General features: G+C 33.6%; 1 protein-coding gene and 1 non-coding gene across 4 annotated transcripts; both read right to left on the bottom strand.

Annotated features, from left to right (window-relative positions):
* Positions 1 to 6928: 6928 nt before the first annotated feature.
* On the bottom strand, positions 6929 to 11822 carry LOC107819492 (phosphatidylglycerophosphate phosphatase PTPMT2). 3 transcript variants are annotated; one of them, XM_016645600.2, is made up of 7 exons: positions 11371 to 11822; positions 10927 to 11278; positions 9139 to 9261; positions 8694 to 8787; positions 8435 to 8517; positions 8267 to 8356; positions 6929 to 7617 (listed from the first exon to the last, which is right to left on the bottom strand). In XM_016645600.2, exons 2-7 carry the CDS (start codon positions 11140 to 11142, stop codon positions 7267 to 7269), a joined length of 957 nt encoding a protein of 318 aa, XP_016501086.1. In that variant the 5' UTR covers positions 11143 to 11278; positions 11371 to 11822; the 3' UTR covers positions 6929 to 7266. The 3 variants fall into 3 exon arrangements, with proteins under 3 accessions (XP_016501086.1, XP_016501087.1, XP_075102369.1); XM_016645601.2 differs by having other exon boundaries at positions 10927 to 11150; positions 11371 to 11508; XM_075246268.1 differs by lacking the exon at positions 9139 to 9261.
* Positions 11823 to 18823: 7001 nt separating this feature from the next.
* LOC142177797 (small nucleolar RNA R71) lies at positions 18824 to 18930 on the bottom strand. Its single transcript, XR_012706351.1, has one exon. It is a non-coding gene; the product is annotated as a small nucleolar RNA R71 (small nucleolar RNA).
* Positions 18931 to 19200: the final 270 nt, after the last annotated feature.

Genomic DNA, 19200 nt, shown 5'->3' with positions numbered 1-19200 from the left:
AATAGGACCCTTATGATATCTTTGATGTTATCAATGTGCTACTATATTTTATTTTTCTGTCATTTTGCCTCCCCCTTGGGCCTTGGCCTTTCTCTTTGGACAACACTTGCTACCAGAACGTAGTTTTAACTTAGAGACTAGAATAGTCTTATATACTATTCTGTTATAAAATAAAGACCGTTAAGTAAAGACAAGTATAGAGAGAAACCGATATATTATTTAAATTTCAAACTTATGTACATATTAAACTGAAATTTCCTCTATTTATAGAAGAAAGCAAGTTGCTGTGTAAGCTGCTTCTGCAAGCTGCTGTGTAAGCTGTTACTGTACCAGATATAGATAATCTTTTTATCGGGGGTAATGTTTATTCATAACGGGGTACCGAAAGGATAAGCTCATTATACCAGATATGGATAATCTTTTATCGGGAGTAATATTTATCCATAACGGGGTACTGAAAGGATAAGCTCATTATACCAGATATGAATAATCTTTTATCGGGGGTAATGTTTATCCATAACGGGGTACCGAAAGGATAAGCTCATTATACCAGATATGGATAATCTTCTACCGGGGGTAATGTTTATCCATAACGGGGTACCGAAATGATAAGGTCATTGTACCAGATATAGATAATCTTCTATCGGGTGTGATATTTATCCATAACGGGGTACTGAAAGGATAAGCTTCTTCAAGAGACTTATTTCTAATAGAGTACTAAATAGATAAATATATTTATGACGAAGTATCATATAGATAAGCTTCTTCAGGAAGCTTATTTACAACAGTGTATTAAATGAACATCCATAATAATATATTTATAACACTCCCCCTTGGATGTTCATTAAAAGATAATGTGCCTCATTAAAACCTTACTAGGAAAAAACCCATGGAAAAAAATTCTAGTGAAGGAAAAAGAGTACACATATTTAGTAATACGCATAACTAGTTGTCTCAAAAAAAACCTTATAAGGAAAACCCTGTGGAAAAAATCTTAGTAAGGGAAAAAGAGTATAGCGCGTATTTTACTCCCCCTGATAAAAATCATGTTTCAAATATTTGAGTATCCACATTCCAATCTTGTATACCATCTTCTCAAAAGTTTAAGTTGGCAAAGATTTAGTGAATAAATCTGTCGGATTGTTACTTGAACGGATTTGTTGCACATCAATGTTACTATTTATCACCTTTTATAAATTTCCCATTTAATTCAGCATTGCCTTTGTATAAAATTGTGGATCTTTTATCACATTCCAAAACGTATTTTTCTTGAATAAATTGAATTACTGATCCCGACCATATACATTCTCTACTTGCTTCATGAATAGGTATTATCTCAGTATGATTTGAAGAAGTAGCAACAATAGATTGCTTTGTGGAGCGACATGATATGATAGTACCTCCACATGTAAATATGTATCCAGTTTGAGATCGAGCTTTATGTGGATCAGATAAATAACCTGCATCTGCATAACCAACAAGATCTACACTACCTTTGTTAGAATAAAATAAACCCATATCAAGTGTTCCCTTTAAATATCGCAATATATGCTTAATCCCGTTCAATGTCTCCGTGTAAGGGAATAACTATATCTTGCTAGTAAATTAACAGAAAATGGTATGTTAGGCCTTGTAGCATTACCAAGATACATAAGTGCACCAATTGCACTAAGATAAGGTATTTCGGGACTAGGGAGTTTCTCATCCTCTTCTGGAGGTCGGAACAAATTCTTATTCACTTCAAGTGATCGAACAACCATTGGTGTACTCAATGGGTGCACTTTGTCCATGTAAAAGCGTTTTAAGATCCTTTTCTATATAAGTAGATTGATGGATAAAGATCACGTCTGCTAAATGTTCAATTTGCAGACCAAGATAAAGTTTTGTCTTTCCAAGATCTTTCTTCTCAAATTCTTTCTTAAGATATTCAATTGCCTTTTGGAGCTCCTCCAGAGTTCCAACAAGATTTATGTCATCAACATAAACAGCAAGTATAACAAATTCTGATGCCAAAATAGATGGACAAATAACATCATTTATGTAACCCTCTTTCAGCAAATATTTACTAAGGCGATTATACCACATACGCCAAGATTGTTTTAAACCATACAAAGATCTTTGTAATCTGATTGAATACATTTCCCGAGATTTAGATTTGCTTCAGGCATTTTAAATCCTTCAGGGATTTTCATATAGACTTAATCAAATGAGTCATATTGGTTATGACTTGCATTTAGATGGCATGACATCTTCAGGTATTTGGACTACAGGTCCGATCCTCATAATCTTTCACAATATTGTGAACTATATTGTATCAAATATATCATCGACGATTATTTTGTATCGGTTCCTAAGCGACATAACTTGTTGAGATCTTATCACTTTCTTTATTTTCAGGTACCTGAACTTCTTCTGGAGTTATCATGAAATGTTATGTCGTGGGCTCTTCTAGAGCTCATATCCTCCTCATTATGATCATTTCGATCATTTGATCCTATTATTTTCCAAGGATTGTTACCTTCGGAACCGATCAGTTTATTACGCTTCATGCGTGCAGTAAAATTTATCCTTCAAGGACTTTAATTTTAATATGAGCATTTGCAGCTGAAATATGATATTTAATTTTGAATCAACAAATGCTTCTGGCATTTGACTTGAATTATCTTCTAAGTGAGGATCATATTAATGATAATTCGATTCATATATCATATTTTTCAGCTGTTTATTTCATCCCCCAAATGTTAGAAAAACTAATACATATCCCCAATCTTCTTTGGGAAACCTATCTCTGTGCATTGTGGTAGAGAAATTAATCATATACCACACATCAAAAGTTATTAGATAGTAAAAATATTTGGTTTCTGATCCTAAACCAATTGTGAGGGGAGGACATATCATATATTGTTGGTCTGATGCATACAAGTGTTGTTGTATGCAATTTAGAAAATCTTAGACAAACACATGAGGCTATGTTCTCATAAGCAATAGTTTAGCCATTAATAGGAGGTATTCAATGCTAAACTAGCTTGGATATAAACCAGCATCATCAAGATGAACTATCTTGATTTCATAATCTGGAAATTATGCTCTTAATTGAGAAAAGCAATTTCAAATGCCAAATTGCAGGTTGACAATAAACACACATGTAACCATCTTATATATGCATCTATTAATGGTTCACATGATAGGTGAATGGGCCCATATTCACCTTTTATATATATTCCAGAATTCAGGGGTCTTAGTCCCAACTTTAGCTGGTATAATCAATTTATTATAAGAATAAGCAACACAAGAGAATTCCTGAAGAATCTTCTAGTTATTCAGTATATGCTTATCTGAATTCTCAAATAGCTCATTTAAAAATGGCAAATGAAAACTTCAAGTTTATCATGGCATGTGCTATCTCTTAGTAAGCTTCTGGTTTACTATAGCATAAACTTTTGCATTAATAAACTTTTGGTTTACTGTGATACATGATGTAGTACAAATTGAATAATAAGGCGGGTAAGTTCTCATATACATATTATTTTACCCCTATCATTGTGGAAACATGAAGATTTTCAATCTTTCAATTATTTATAGTCTCAGTATGATAGCCATTCGTATTAGTAAACTTCTGATTTATTACAATATATGTTTTGACCACAATCATATAATATGAATGACAAATTTGCATATAAGATCTTCGGGAGCCTTCAATTTATTGTCCACAATCAAATATTATTCAGGCACTACTTGTGTCATGTGTCTTCTAGACAAACAGTTAGCTCTTCAGGATCTTTTGATAAATTTTGTACTACCAAATATCTCTCAGACACTTCTGGTATCATGAGAAATTTTTTTTTCAAAATGACATAAATAAAATAAATATGATAGTAAACATCATTATCAAAGCATAACTTTTATTTATGTACAACAATTACATAACCAAACTATCTACTACAAATTTAAAAAAATAAAATATTTATATTTCTATAGATTCATCACCGACCACATGACTTGTTTCTCCTTCCGAGAGTGCAAAGTAATCAGCTACATCCAAATGCATGAAGTCTAAATTATCTTCAGAAATAAAATTTGCTTCAATATTTTTCTCTGTCTTCTTCAGGGAGGCTTGATATAGCTCAACAGGTACTCTGGCGTACGACGGGTACGTGACCAATGCCCTTTTTCCTCCACATATACAACATGCATTTTCTGCCTTTGCTGCTTGCACCGCTTCATGCTTTTGTTCCTTCCTTTTCCACTGCTGGGGGTGAGGAAGGTTCTTTGGTGCATTATTATTACCATGATTAGTGTTTCTTCCCCGACCACGGTCATGACCACGACTGGGGCCACGTCCTCTTCCATGCTTAGCTTGGTGGAAGTTCGTCTCATTCACTTTAGGGAATGGACAAGAACTCGTAGGTCAACTTTCATGGTTTTTCATTAATAGCCCATTATGTTGCTCGGCTACAAGAAGATGTGAGATAAGTTCAGAATACTTTTTGAATCCCATCTCTCGATATTGCCGTTGCAAGAGCATATTCGAGACATGAAAAATGGTGAAAGTTTTTTCCAACATATCATGATCAGTAATATTATCACTGTATAATTTCAATTGGAAAATAATTCTGAACATAGCAAAATTATACTCACTGATAGATTTAAAATCTTGTAGCCTTAGATGAGTTCAATCATAACGTGCATGTGGAAGAACGACCATCTTCAGGTGGTCATATCTTTCTTTCAAATTATTCCACAATATGACTGGATCTTTAATAGTGAGATATTCTATTTCCAAGCCTTCATCATGATGATGGCGTAGGAATATCATTGCTTTGGCACAGTCTTGGTTTGATGCTTGATTTTTTTCCTTGATGGTGTCTGCTAGACTCATCGCATCAAGATGAATTTCGGCATCAAGCACCCAAGACATGTAGCTTTTGCCTGATATATCCAGGGCTACAAATTCAAATTTAGAAAGATTTGACATTATTTAGAAAAAGAAAGTTCGTACCTCTGATACTTTCAAAGTATTTGCTCGAGATGACAGAGTCTCGTGCTGATAACTGTTATAAAATAAAGACCGTTAAGTAAAGACAAGTATAGAGAGAAACCGATATATTATTTAAATTTCAAACTTATGTACATATTAAACTGAAATTTCCTCTATTTATAGAAGAAAGCAAGTTGCTGTGTAAGCTGCTTCTGCAAGCTGCTGTGTAAGCTGCTACTGTACCAGATATAGATAATCTTCTACCGGGGGTAATGTTTATCCATAACGGGGTACTGAAAGGATAAGCTCATTATACCAGATATAAATAATCTTCTAACGGGGGTAATATTTATCCATAACAGGGTACCGAAAGGATAAGCTCATTATAGCAAATATAAATAATCTTCTACCGGGGGTAATGTTTATCCATAACGGGGTACCGAAAGGATAAGCTCATTATACCAGATATGGATAATCTTCTACCGGAGGTAATGTTTATCCATAACGGGGTATCAAAAGGATAAACTCATTATACCAGATATGGATAATCTTCTACCGAGGGTAATGTTTATCCATAACGGGGTACCGAAAGGATAAGGTCATTGTACGAGATATAGATAATCTTATATCGGGTGTGATGTTTATCCATAACGGGGTACTGAAAGGATAAGCTTCTTGAGGAGACTTATTTTCAATAGAGTACTTAATAGATAAACATATTTACGGTGGAGTCTCATATAAATAAACTTCTTCAGGAAGCTTATTTACAACAAAGTACTAAATGAACATCCATAATAATATATTTATAACATATTCAAAATTGAGAATAAAGTTTTTTGAGTTAATATTATCTCCATGGTTTGTGAAAAGGTCTCATATTTGCCTTTAACCCGAGCTTCAACTTAAGGGCAATTTTAAAGAGAATAGGGCTAAATTTGTCCTTCTACTTTTGAATATTATCTATATTTAACCTCCGTTATACTTTTGGGACATATATATCCTTACTGTCGGTAAAATATTCAAATCTATTCTTACTTTTAACGGTGCTCCAACGTGGCAGTAGACCTAGCAATTAAGGGTGAGGTCAACGCCACGTGGCATGCCACTCTCACCGCTCTAATCCTATTTCACCCCTCCCCAATACCTATTGTGTCTTCTAAGAGCAACAACAACACTGAATCATCATGTAGTTGCTACAAAGTTTCAAACTTGTTTGAGACCATTTCGGATACAAATCATACTGCTAACCTACACGATTGTTACATTCTTGGAGAACAGCTGGACTTTGGGGTTATTTGGGATAATCAGGAATGCTCTGACAAGTTCACAGGAGAGGCGTTGGCCTGCAAATCATTTGAAGTTAATACACATTATCATAAAGGAACAGTTAATGTAGAGATACCCAAATTCAATAATTTGAAGTTCTAAATTTTAGATATATTCCAACCATTCTAAACTGAAAACATGAATTGAATATAAGAGGGTAAAAAGGGACAGAGAAGCATTTTGATACCCACATTGTATCAAATCTATTTGAACAACATAGTTTTCTTATACAATTTCGATTCAGTGAAAGACGCTAAGTTGCCAGTGATATAAAGGATATCAAATCTTTAGCCAGCTCTGCAGGAATTGACATAATTTATTTTGCACTTCAACTGATGAAGACGAGCGTTGGAACAACAATAAAATTGTCTCTATATCACGAGTTTAAGCGATGAAATCAGTCACTACACTTGTATTAGGATAAGTTGCATATATCACACCTTTCCTAAAACAATTCGTTAACGTGAAATATTTCTTACAATATTTTATTGGTGCTTCGCAACTAGTGGCCAGTTTTGAATTTTTTTCATCTCATAGATTATCTTCAGGTGACAAATTTGCTTTTGTTGAATGATCTTAGGAATAAGTGTGTCACGCGGGGAGGGGGGGGGGGGGGGGAGATGAAAGTAAATAGATTTTTGCATTCAAAACATCCAATTCATTAAAACATGCACGCCTCACTCTTCCCTTTCCAGAACAACTCAACTTACTACATTGTTATGCCCTGTCGCAACACTACATAGTATTCACTGTGTACAATTCTTGAATCTTGGCTTCTTGCCAAGACAATCTTCTCACAGCTTGAATTACATTCGCAACAACATTGTTGTAGCTCCACAAAAGACACGAAAAAAGGGGGATCGGGGGATGGTTTAAGAGAGAGAGAGAGAGAGAGAGAGAGAGAGAGAAGCAACATAAGGGAAAGGCAACACCTCGGCTTCCCTTAACCAAGATATGACATCTCAATAAACGTGGATGTTAACGCCAATACCTCCTAGCTTCTTCGTTGACATTTTTTGGCTCGAATGATAGCGAAGCCAGAAAAATGAAAGCCGGGAAATTGCAGCCTGGCTAGCAACCTGAACACTTCTACATGCAAGGTTTAAATCCGCTAACACTTCGTTTCGTGTTAGACCTGATTCAACGCTTTCATCATACCCATCAAGGTCGGATTCAGAGACTAGAACAACCGAGCCATCGTCAAAAGCAGCAACTTCTTTTTGTGCTGGAAATTCCAAGACTTTCAATGAATTATCACCTCCACAGACATCACTATCAGTATTATTTACTCTTACGTAGAATTCTTGAACCGCCTGCATTTGTATAAGCAATGAAAGTGCTTCAAAAAAACAAGACAAGAAAGGACAAGGGATTCTGAACTATCAAGGACAGCGTTTGGGAAAGAGAGTAAATAATGAAGAATACAGTAAACAAATGATATATACATATAACTTTTTCTAATAACCGAAAAATCTCTTGTTTCCAGAGTCGAAACTCAGAGAACGTTCTTGCCCCTCTACCCTTCTCCTCTTAAATACTGACTTGGTTCACCAGCCAGGATTCAGAGTGACATGTGCTTATACACATCTCTCATTCTACTAACTTCCGTTGAACTAAAGCTCTAGGGTCAGTGATATATGCATATAATAAAAACACATATACACACAAATCTAAAGTTGAAGACATGAACGCACAAATCTAAAGTTGCAGTGGACTGGCTGACATATTCTAACTCAAATGTGCAGATTTTGTTTTTTAAACGCCAGTGTCCGGTCCAGTTTCGCACAACCTCGACTATTTAACTGAGTACGTGCGACCTCCCACTAGCACAGATACATCAAAACTCTCACCTAGAATATTTTGTCTTTGCTGGGGTTTGAATTGAGCAGGAGTATAAGTGCCTCGTACAAACAACAACAACTAAGCCTCGATGCAGAACAAGAATCCTGGTTAAGAGCATACCTGCCACTGAGAGGAGGCTAACAACACCCTTGGTCTAATGGATCTGACATATTCAAAAGCAGCCTTAGGCGTCATGCGCTTGTGTTTGACCTGCCCAAGAGGAAACATTAGAATAGAGAATATCCATGAAGCAGATAATAATTATACGCTCTGAGTTGTGGTGCCCACCAGGTAGCAAAGGACAATTGTTGTACTACGGCCACGGCCGGCTTTACAGTGCACATATGTTGTCTTACCACAAGATGCATTACCTACAAAGCCACATGCATAAAACTATGAATTGACAATCAAAATAACATAATGAAATTGCAAAATCCAGCAATATGTAATATCTTTACCGTTTTACTCAAAAGCATAGTATATAAAAGCTGGGGAAGGATTCTTACCTTCATTTTACACACTAGAAAGCTGGGAGTAAGAAACTTACCATGGATGAATTCAATAGCTCGGTCAATATCTCTATCTGAAGGTGCAAAAAGATAGTCTCTGGTAGGAATCACCAAGTGATTGATGCCATGATCCTACAAATAAAGTAAAACGGCATAGTTGGAATGATTTTTTTTACAAATTATCACTGTTTTAGTGATAAATAAGGAGCACGACAATCATTTAGAAACAATATGGTTAAGTTTTCTTGCTCATGCATATTAGGCACACAGATGTTTCCTCTAGTTAAAATTGATCCTTTTACAAGTTTACACACGTTCACGGAAAATCTGCATATAGGTAGACAATCCAGCCATCTTGTTTCGATCAGATAGCTAACTTAACATAGTTAATAACAATAAACTAGTTAACAAGCAATTTCAGTATAACAAAATGTGATGACTTAAAAATGAGATATAGTGTGAAAGTGGGCGTGTAGACGGTACAAGATATAATGATGTTGAGACCAAAGTCTCATATGGTTCATTCAAGGTAACCACTCCAGCCACCCCTAGAGCCTTCAAGCGAGGGACATCAGCAGGAAATGGAACAGCTCCTAACAGTATGAACTGAAAACACAAAAATCAATCAACAACACCTCAATTAATTGAAAACATAATAAATGGTTAGTCCCCAATGTAATATGCATTTTAATTTTGAAAGCGATAAGTTCAGAGATAGAGAAAAGAATGAGCAGAGAAAACTGTAAAATCCACAATATTGCAGTGCATGAACAAATATTAACAACAGCTGCAGCTTACTCAAAGGCTGTATATAAATGAAAATATTGCTAAATGACAGACTTAATCTATGAACTTGTATATCCAAAAGTGTTGGCAAGTCTTCAGAACTGCAACTATTTGGTTCAAGAATTAGAAGGACCCAAAAAGAAAGGGAGTGTGTGTGTGCGTGAATGGATAGAAAGGAAGAAGGGAAAGGAAGGAGATGGGACATTCCTAGAAGATCAGTATTTTTCTTCTCCCTTCTTTCGTATTCCTCCATATTCAAACATGCTAGTGTAAATAACTTAATTGTCCTCCTCTCTTTTATATCCATTAATTTCCTTTTTCATTACCATATATTTACACCACACAAAATGGTAAATAATCCTAAACTCTAAACTTGTTGAGCATCCGAACATGTCGATCTTTAAAGGTATAAGCTTAGGAAATGGTTACTTCACATATAACAATCTTATGAAACATCCAAGCCAAGGGCAAGTGACAAATGAGGATGACAATATGCAATAACCTCCCACGCATAATAAGAGAATGCACAGCCAACACATTAGCTTACTACTTTAAATTGATAGAAAAAATGTAGAGGGAAATAAGTTGAGAATTAATCATATACACCAACCAGCAATCAAAAGCAGAATATTAGAGAATATGTGAAAAATGAAACTCAATAAATTAAAGTCGACATCAGTTACAGTTTCACATCTGGACCACCAACACGGCATTTCAACAACACTACGATGGGAAGAGATATCTATTTCTTAGTAAACATCATATATTAAATACTCGGTACTGATTTGCCCAGGAAAAGCACATATCCGTGCAACAGGAGGAGATTAACGAACATGCGCCTATCACATGCTTTGCAACACAATACTGAGATCTCCTAGAGTAAATGGATATCTCTAACAAACACTAAAAGTTTCTCCCGGGCAAGGGGTTTAGGCAGAGGCTGATCCAAGACTTAAATTTGATGAGCTCACACTGAACTCATCGTACTTTCAAAATTGCGGGTCACAATTTAATATTTAATGAAATTTTATTGGTTTTTCACATATATATCTAACAGTCGAACTCATAGACAATACACTCCATTCGCCTTTGGGTTAGGGGGTGGGGTTTACATATCAAAAAGAAAAAATCACAAAGAATCAGCAGTACTAAGAACTTGATCCTTTGGTTGAATTTTGATTTGGGAATTTGGAATAGTCAAACTATGTGTCACATCTTAAAGTCAATAACTTCTAGTTATACTAAAGCTAAGCTTTGAATAATTTGAACTACCAACCTAGAAAATATTAGGAAAATATAAACCTTTTTGACATTGACCAACTATTGGTTGCTAAAGATAATCTGAATTATACATTGAAATATGAAATGGCAAAAATTTAATCAAAAAAGCTTAAAAGCAATATACACATAAAAAGTGCAGATAGTATGTATGTTAAAGAGCTCAAATGCAGTAAGACATGAATATTAGATAGGTAGAACTTATACCTCATCAACCCTATCCCACCATCGAAACTCGGTCTCAATCTTGTTTCTCACAACATTATACAACAATGTGGGATAAAAAAGAGCACGAGCCCCCGCTCCAACCAAAGCCCTTTTCGCACCCAAAACAACCAATGCACCTTCACAAGTATCATCACAAATCTTCTCCTCCCTGTTTACTACTGCTTCTTCCCCCTCATTCAATTCCTCAATATACATCTCTTGGACTAAACACAAACACAACTAACCCTCAAAAAATAGCCTTGAAAATCTCTAATAAACCAAAAAAGATTCAAACTTTATTCTTATACAGTATCAATTTCAAGAACTAGAATTCTTCAGGCATGAATTTTACCTATAAAACGAATTAAAAAGCATATGAGTACAAAAAATTAGAACCCCAGAAGAAAAAAAAGATTCAATTCAATAACATGTTCAGTTACTCACCAAATTGAAATCAAATACAGAGGCTGTTGCTGCTACAAAAATTACACATATTTCTATAGCATGATAATAAAACCCAAAAGGAATTGGATTCAAGAATGTGCCTTTTACATGCCATATTCAATAACAAGAACAAGAAATTGATCTAAGGGATTAATTACTAAAAAAGAACCAAGATTTTGAATAAATATAAGATGAACAATTTCAAAGGAGCAAAAAAGAGAAACTTTATAGCTTCAAGAAAGGTTCTTCGTTGTTGGGTGAAAAATATAAATCTTGAATTATTATAGAGAAAAAAAAAGTGGGTGAGTTTTCTCTCTCAAGAACTTAGAGTGTTTCTCTCTCTATGTATATGCCTTTCCTTTTCTCTCAACAAATTCTAACGCACTGTGTGTAGGAGTGCGTGTAAAGCTAATGTAATGCTATTACATACTCCCTTAATTTCAGTTTGTGTCAGGAGTGCTTGACTGAGCATACATTTAAACAAAATTAATTTATGTAATGATATTTGAATGAGCAATAAAATTCAAGAAACCACTTTTAGAATTTATTGTCTATAAATTTTCATATATATATATATATATATATATAAAATATCATTCTTTTTTAGGAAAAATTAAAAAAAATATAAAAATATTTATATAATCAGGTCACATATTAAATAATAATCATTAATTGGTAACAAAAAAATGATTATTAACCTGTTTTAAAAGATTAAGCTAAGCTACTATGTAAAAAAAAGGTAGACCAATATATATATATATTTGCTCTATCCAATTTTCTTTGACACATTTTTTCTTTTATTTACATTTGTCGAATGATTGTAGGTTTCTACTTGAAGCTACAGAGTATCCTTCATTACTACTAGAGATATACAAAGATCGGGTTGGTTCAGATTTTTCAATTATCAAATCAAATATGTGGTATCGAATTTTTTAATTTATAAACCAAACCAAACCAAACCAAACCAACAAAGTCTGGTTTTTCAATCTCGATTTTTGTCGGATTTTTCTATTTTTCGGGTTTTTTCCGGTAAAGTTTTCATAGCACAAAATATGTAATTTTTGCTCCAAATATTTTTTTAATCCTAGTAAAATATAACTATATAATATATATTTTTTTTTAAAAAAAGAACACCATAATATGGGATAAGTCATAGCATTATACTAAAATATTCAATAACAAAGATAATAAAATTGCATAAATTAAATATTGCTAATTAATAAGCCATAATAAAAATTAACAATATCTAAAATACTATATATAAGTCATGCTAAAATAAGTATAGCTAATAAGTACTATTAATTATATAACTAAGCACTAAAGAAAAAGATAAACTAAGTTATGCATTTTCATTATAAACCAATGTAAAACTAAAATATAGATATCCAACACTATCGTCACTCCTAGTGTTATAATTCAATTGTTTTTGTTAGCATTAGTATTGATTTGAATTTTGTTTGAGTTACTACGTTTATGGGCTATAAAATTTATTTACCATTTAAGAATGTTAAGTTCAAACTTGAAATAATACGTTACAAGATAAAACTGTGAAAAAGTTTAAGAAATATTTATAATGTATAAATATACTGTTGGGTTGGTTTGGTTTCGGTTTGACTTTTTTTAGTTAAAACCAAACCAAATCAATTATGATCGGATTTTTTTTCAATACTATCAATCCAAATCATAATCGATTTTTTATTTTCCGATTTAACTTAAATTATCAGTTTGGTGCGATTTATCGATTTTTTTTTTTTTACACCCCCACTTACGACACATCTACAAAGGCAAATATGGTGGATGATTCACTAGCGCATTTTGGGAAATCAAGAGCAACACTCTGAACTGGAATTTAAGACTTTGTTTTGGTACTTTTCCCCTATACATTTTAATTATGGAATTCATTCGACTAGATTAGTTCCTGTTTGTATTGAATCACCTTAATTGTCTTTACGCTTTTAGTAAAATGCACTTTTATCAGCAAAAAAAATTATTTAATTTAAAAATTTTCATTTGTGTCTCTAATGAGATGATTTATAATCACGCAAATATTTATAACTTATTTTAAATTATAAGTGAAAAAATCTTTCTTTTCTCTTAAACTTCGTGTTCAACCAAATATAATCCCATAAATTAGGATAAAAGTAATACAACGTAAATACTTACATATTTATTACACCCCATAGATAGATATAGATGGTAAGTTTTAACAGCTAAGGACCAAGAAGGAAGTTTTTTTTTTTTTTTGGTAATGACCAAGAAGGAAGTTACCATATAGTTTGTAGCGCCATTGATTTAATTGTTACACCGTGTTTGGAGGGAAACGTTATGGATATGGAAACATCTGAGTTTGCAGCTATTAATAGTAAAAATTTATTAGCATAATTATTTGATGATGATGTAATAAAAGTATTTCCCTAGATATATTAATAAAATAAAATTTAAAAAAATGATAACTTGAGCTCTTTTTTGTTGAGCTCTTTTAGGGATAATAATTAATAGGGTTTTAAGTTTTGTGTTGATTGATTAAAATTACACAATCAAGTTATAATATATTAAATTACACTGACGATTTAAAATATTTGCTATACTATCAATGGATATAACATAGTTTATATTTAATATATAGTGAATATAAAAGGTTACTTTGTGATTATCACCTTACACTTCTTATAAAAAGTTACTTTGTGATTATCTTTTTAACTACCATAGCGTAAAAATAAAAAAATCTTGTGGGAATATATTGGGTATGTTGTTGTTGTAGTGTAAGAAAAAAAAAAATACTGTTAGTTTATAAAAATTGACTCTTCACGAATTAGTTTTGGTGGCAGGAGTAATGAGTTAGAATCTAGTGAAAAACTCAAAATACCACATTAATTTTTCTGGAACGGTGATAGAATTTCATTTATTTTAATTTAATTAACAAAACCTAAGTGTATTTTCGCATAGATGTTAAATGTCGGCTATCCATATTTCCTCTGAGAAGAATGGTTCAAAAACAGTTCTAAGGTGTAATATTATGTGAATCTTGAAACAAGATCTCCTGGGATATCGCATCTTGACGCTAAATCACTACATTTTCTGTAAGTAAATAAACATGTCCTAAAAGAATGATGTAAAATTTATACTTTTGAAAAAGATTCTTGGCTGAAAATAAAAAGTGGCAAGTCCCTTGATTCTATACTTTTTTACCTATTTTGATTTTCTTCTTAATTGAATATAATATATTGTCTATCCTTTTTATACTTTCTTTTGATTCCACTAAAGCATACTTAGTGGGCGTTTGGACATAAGAATTGTAAAATTTCAAAATAGGGGAAAACATTTTCCAAATGAAAATGATATTTGAAATTTAGAGTTGTGTTTGGACATGAATATAATTTTTGGTTGTTTTTGAAGTTTTGTGAGTGATTTGAGTGAAAATTTTGAAAAACAATCTTTTGGACTTTTTCAAATTTTCGAAAATTTCCAAAATGCATCTTCAAGTGAAAATTGGAAATTTTATGAACAAATACTGATTTCGAAAAAAATAAATTTTTTTTGAAAAAAAAGGAAAAAATTTCTTATGTCCAAACAGGCTCTTAATTGTTGTACCTTCATGGAGTAAATGAGCATGAAATTTATAACTTTCACACTTTCACCTGATATTCGGTATTCTTTTTCCTTTTCTAGAATCTTATAATCAAAGTTCTTTAAGAAGTTTGCGCAAGAAATTAAGTTTCTATTTGACCCTTACTTAACTAGTTTTTAAAATAGCATGGGCTAGCCAGTTCGGAATGGTAATTGAAAAATAGCCAGCGTTTGCAAAGTCATTAAAAAATAGCCACTATTTTGCTGCAACACGAAAAGTTTCAGCATAATATACTAGAGATTGGTGCACCTGTGTATGAACTTCTAACATATTATGCTGGAACTCCAACACACGGAAAGTTCCAGCATAATATACTGGAGATTAGATGTCACGACCCGATATAACAAGTATATGACACTGTAGCATCAAAATCATCATTTAGCATTGGTGAGCGTATTCTTACCAAGTACAGAAGTTGCATCCATCATGAAAATGTCCAAATACTTGTTACTACTCCAAATTGGCTGCACGGCTTTTCCCAAACTCAAACTGGTAAATTGTTTTGTGTGAATTTGAATATTACTAGTTTTTAAAATTTTATTATTCTTAATATTAAACTAATTAATATTGCATATGAATTGTAGATGTAGATGAAAGTGAAGATGTTAAGACAACCTTGTCATAAACGGATTCAAATGTATTTGATCAAGATGATGTGTTAGATATCCCATGAGCATCATGTACCTTTTCTTGAATAGTTTGTTTTGCGTCTTGACTTTTAGTGAATGAAATATAGTTTTATTTTTTTTTACTTTTTTAGTGTTTATTGTAATATATTGGAACAGTATAAAAACATATTAAGTTTCGCAAAAAATTTCCAATAAGATAATTTTTTAACTTTTAAATATTTATATTTTTTTAGGTTAGTATTTAAAGAAAATATAAAATTATATTTTAAAAAATAATGGGCTGGCCCGTGGGGCCCGCGACCCACATAGAACTGGGGTGGGCTGATCATTATAAGGCCCATCAAAATGGTGGGTTAGTCCAACCCAGCGCGTCAATTGCTAAAATCTATGTGGGCTGGGCTGGGCTAACCCAACCTGGCCCATATTGACAACTCTATTTTTTAGGTTGGGTTTTAATTGAAATTGAAAAGAAAACAAAATGCGAAGGTATACTAAGGCTCCGTCAATTATTCTCTTAAATTAGAATATCTCAATCTGAATATATATATATATATATATATATATATATATATAGTCTTATTGTCTTTTACTTTTTTTAGTGTTTATTGTAATATATTGGAACAATATAAAAATATATTAAGTTTTGCAAAAAATTTCCAATAAGATAATTTTTTAACTTTTAAATATTTATCTTTTTTTAGGTTAGTACTTAAAGAAAATGTAAAATTATATTTTAAAAAATAATGGGCTGACCCGTGGTGTCTGCGACCCACATAGGGCTGAGGTGGGCTGATCATTATAAGGCCCATCAAAATGGTGGGGTTAGCCCAACCCAGCGCGTCAATTGCTAAAATCCATGTTGGGTTGGGTTGGGTTGGGCTGGGTTGGGTTGGGCTAATCCGGTCTGGCCCATATTGACAACTCTATTTTTTAGGTTGGGTTTTAATTGAAATTGAAAAGAAAACAAAATGCGAAGGTATACTAAGGCTCCGTCAATTATTCTCTTAAATTAGAATATCTCAATCTGAATATATATATATATATATATATATATATATATATATATATATATATATATATATATGTAAAAAATATAATAATTTAAACTAATTTACATGATATTGTAAAAAATATTTATTTGATGAAGTGATGTGTGGCTATAATTCCATAATTTAACACATTATTCGCCTTGCATTTTATATGCTTTAATGATAAATTACACTTTACTAGCGCGTAATGGAGTCTATTTTATGTGTAGGTGAATTGGAGATGAAAGTAGAGCAAGAAGAATAATTAAAGTCTAAAGCGTGCTCGAAAACAGTTGAAAAGAAGAAAGAAAGAAGTGAGCAATCGACAAATGAAAAGCTAGCGAAGCCAGGCCTAGAGCAGGCTAGGCGAGCTCTTTAGCTCGCGTGGGAGCTGGCGACTCTAGGCTTGGGGCGAGCTCAAGCAGGCGTTATACCTCGCGACGCCAGGCCTAGGGCGAGCTTAAGCTGGCATTATGCCTCGCGAGGCCAGGTCTGAGGCACATACATTCCGAGCTTTGAAGACTTATTTCGTCTCCTGGTTTGACTAGGACTTGGCCTACGCGTTTAGGTCTTTTCCTACACATATAAATAGACCTAAAATGCCACTTTTGAGGACGTTTTTACAATCGGAGGCAAGGATAGCTCGTGGAACGACCGTTGGGAGCTAGACTCATCGATTTCTATATCCCTTTATCCTTACTTTGTAATTTAATTATGCAAAATATTTTAGATATTGTTACTATGAGTATGAGTAGCTAAACTCCTAATCTAAGGTTCTGATGGAACCTATTGAAGGATGATTTTCTTGTTACGTTAATATAGATTTGCAGTAGTATTTTCTCTATTTGTTCAACTATAATATTATTGTGGTTGATTGAAGGGCCCTCAATTGGCTGTGCCTATTTAGTATGTATTATTTGGGAAAGAGTGCATATTTAGGTAGTTGTTGAACAACATCACTCCTAACGTATATGAGGGATCAATACGAAGGGTTTAAAGGTGGGATTAGGGATAATGAGATCTTGGTGCGATCCGAGTGAGCCATACTTAATGCCAGCTAGCGTTATTCGGGAGAATATATCTAGTAAATTATGATAATTACTTGGGAGAGAGTTACGACAATCCGAGTGCTCATGATCGATAGAGAAGACTTAGGCAAATTTATAAAAAATGTAGCGGAAAAGATTCCGACAATGGGGAAAATCACAACCTTAGATCATTTCAATTCTTGTCTACAACTCGTTAATAGTTAGTTATTAATTGTTGCATTTTTAATACGTAATATTTAGTTAGTAAACATCCAAATTGTTACTTAAATATTTCTGAAGATTGATTGCGTGAGTTCGTGCGAGTCTAGTAGCTGTGTTTGATAGGTTCATTCCCTGTAGGATTCGACTCCGAACTTATTAGCCGAAATATATTTGCAACAATCGCTTAGTCCTTTTTATAAGGCATAGTTGGGCGTAATCAAATTTTGGCGTCGTTACCGGGGACTTAACGATGTTATTAATTGCACAATTTTCTTCATTTTAAACCAAATACATTGAAATTCTAACATTTGTAGTCTTGGGTGCTACAGGTGCATGCCTAGAAACTCCTCAAGAACTGGTGAATTGTTCGAAGCATTATTAGATCCTGAGAAAGTTTTCAAGGCACTGAATCGTGCAAACAAGAAGGGCAAACAACAACAAAACTCAACAGAACAAATCGAACCAGACATGGATGACGGAGTAGAAATTCCAAACAACAGAAACAATGAGAATGACCCGAACAATCGGGGTGTGGTGCCTCTTGTGCCAGAAGCAGTATTGTATGACTGGGCACAAACCACCGCCGAAAATCTAGTAACCGTAATTGCAATCCCTCAGATACAAGCGGAATCATTTCAAATCACAAACAACATGCTACATTTGTTGCAGAACAAAGGACTGTTCTCAGGGTCATACATTGAAGATCCTCAGCGGCATCTGAAGAATTGCCTGTCGATATGTGTCACACAAAGGCAACCTAATGTAACACCAGAAGCAATAAAGTTGTTATTGTTTCCATTCTCGGTGACAGGAGAAGCTCAGACTTGGCTTAATTCACTCCCCATAAATTCCATCACTACTTGAGAGGAATTAGTCAAGCAATTTTTGAACAAGTTCTACCCACCCAATAAAACTGCCAAACAAATTGATGATATATTGGGCTTCAGGCAGAGACCGACAGAATCACTACAAGAAACGTGGGAGAGGTTCAAGGGTATGCTGGTTAAGTGTCCACATCATGGCATTCCAGATCAGATGTTGGGGCAGAGGTTCTATATAGGACTGGCAGACGACTTAAAGGCCAATGTTGATGCTTTAGCAGGTGGAGCATATGTTAGCAAAACATTCAGAGAATGCAAGATCCTACTAGATAAGATGGCCCAAAACTCAGGATGGATGACAAGAGACTCTACGATCACTCATGTAGTTCACTCAATGGCTTTGGATCCAAACAACTCCACAACTGAAAATATGACCACTCTAATGACACAAATAAGTATCCTCACCAAAAAGAT

Source organism: Nicotiana tabacum, chromosome 23 (genome assembly GCF_000715075.1).
Source record: "Nicotiana tabacum cultivar K326 chromosome 23, ASM71507v2, whole genome shotgun sequence".
Taxonomy (NCBI): domain Eukaryota; kingdom Viridiplantae; phylum Streptophyta; class Magnoliopsida; order Solanales; family Solanaceae; genus Nicotiana; species Nicotiana tabacum.
This window is presented reverse-complemented; position numbering and strand designations above follow the sequence as displayed.

Bases quoted from the DNA above. Each gene is read 5' to 3' on its own strand.
- LOC107819492 (XM_016645600.2), bottom strand. From the start codon at position 11,142: ATGTATATTGAGGAATTGAATGAGGGGGAAGAAGCAGTAGTAAACAGG. The intron at 8,788-9,138 runs GTACCGTCTACA...CTTTATTTGTAG, and splicing joins TCTCAACATCATTATATCTT to GATCATGGCATCAATCACTT. The intron at 8,518-8,693 runs GTAAGTTTCTTA...GTGGCTTTGTAG, and splicing joins AGCTATTGAATTCATCCATG to GTAATGCATCTTGTGGTAAG.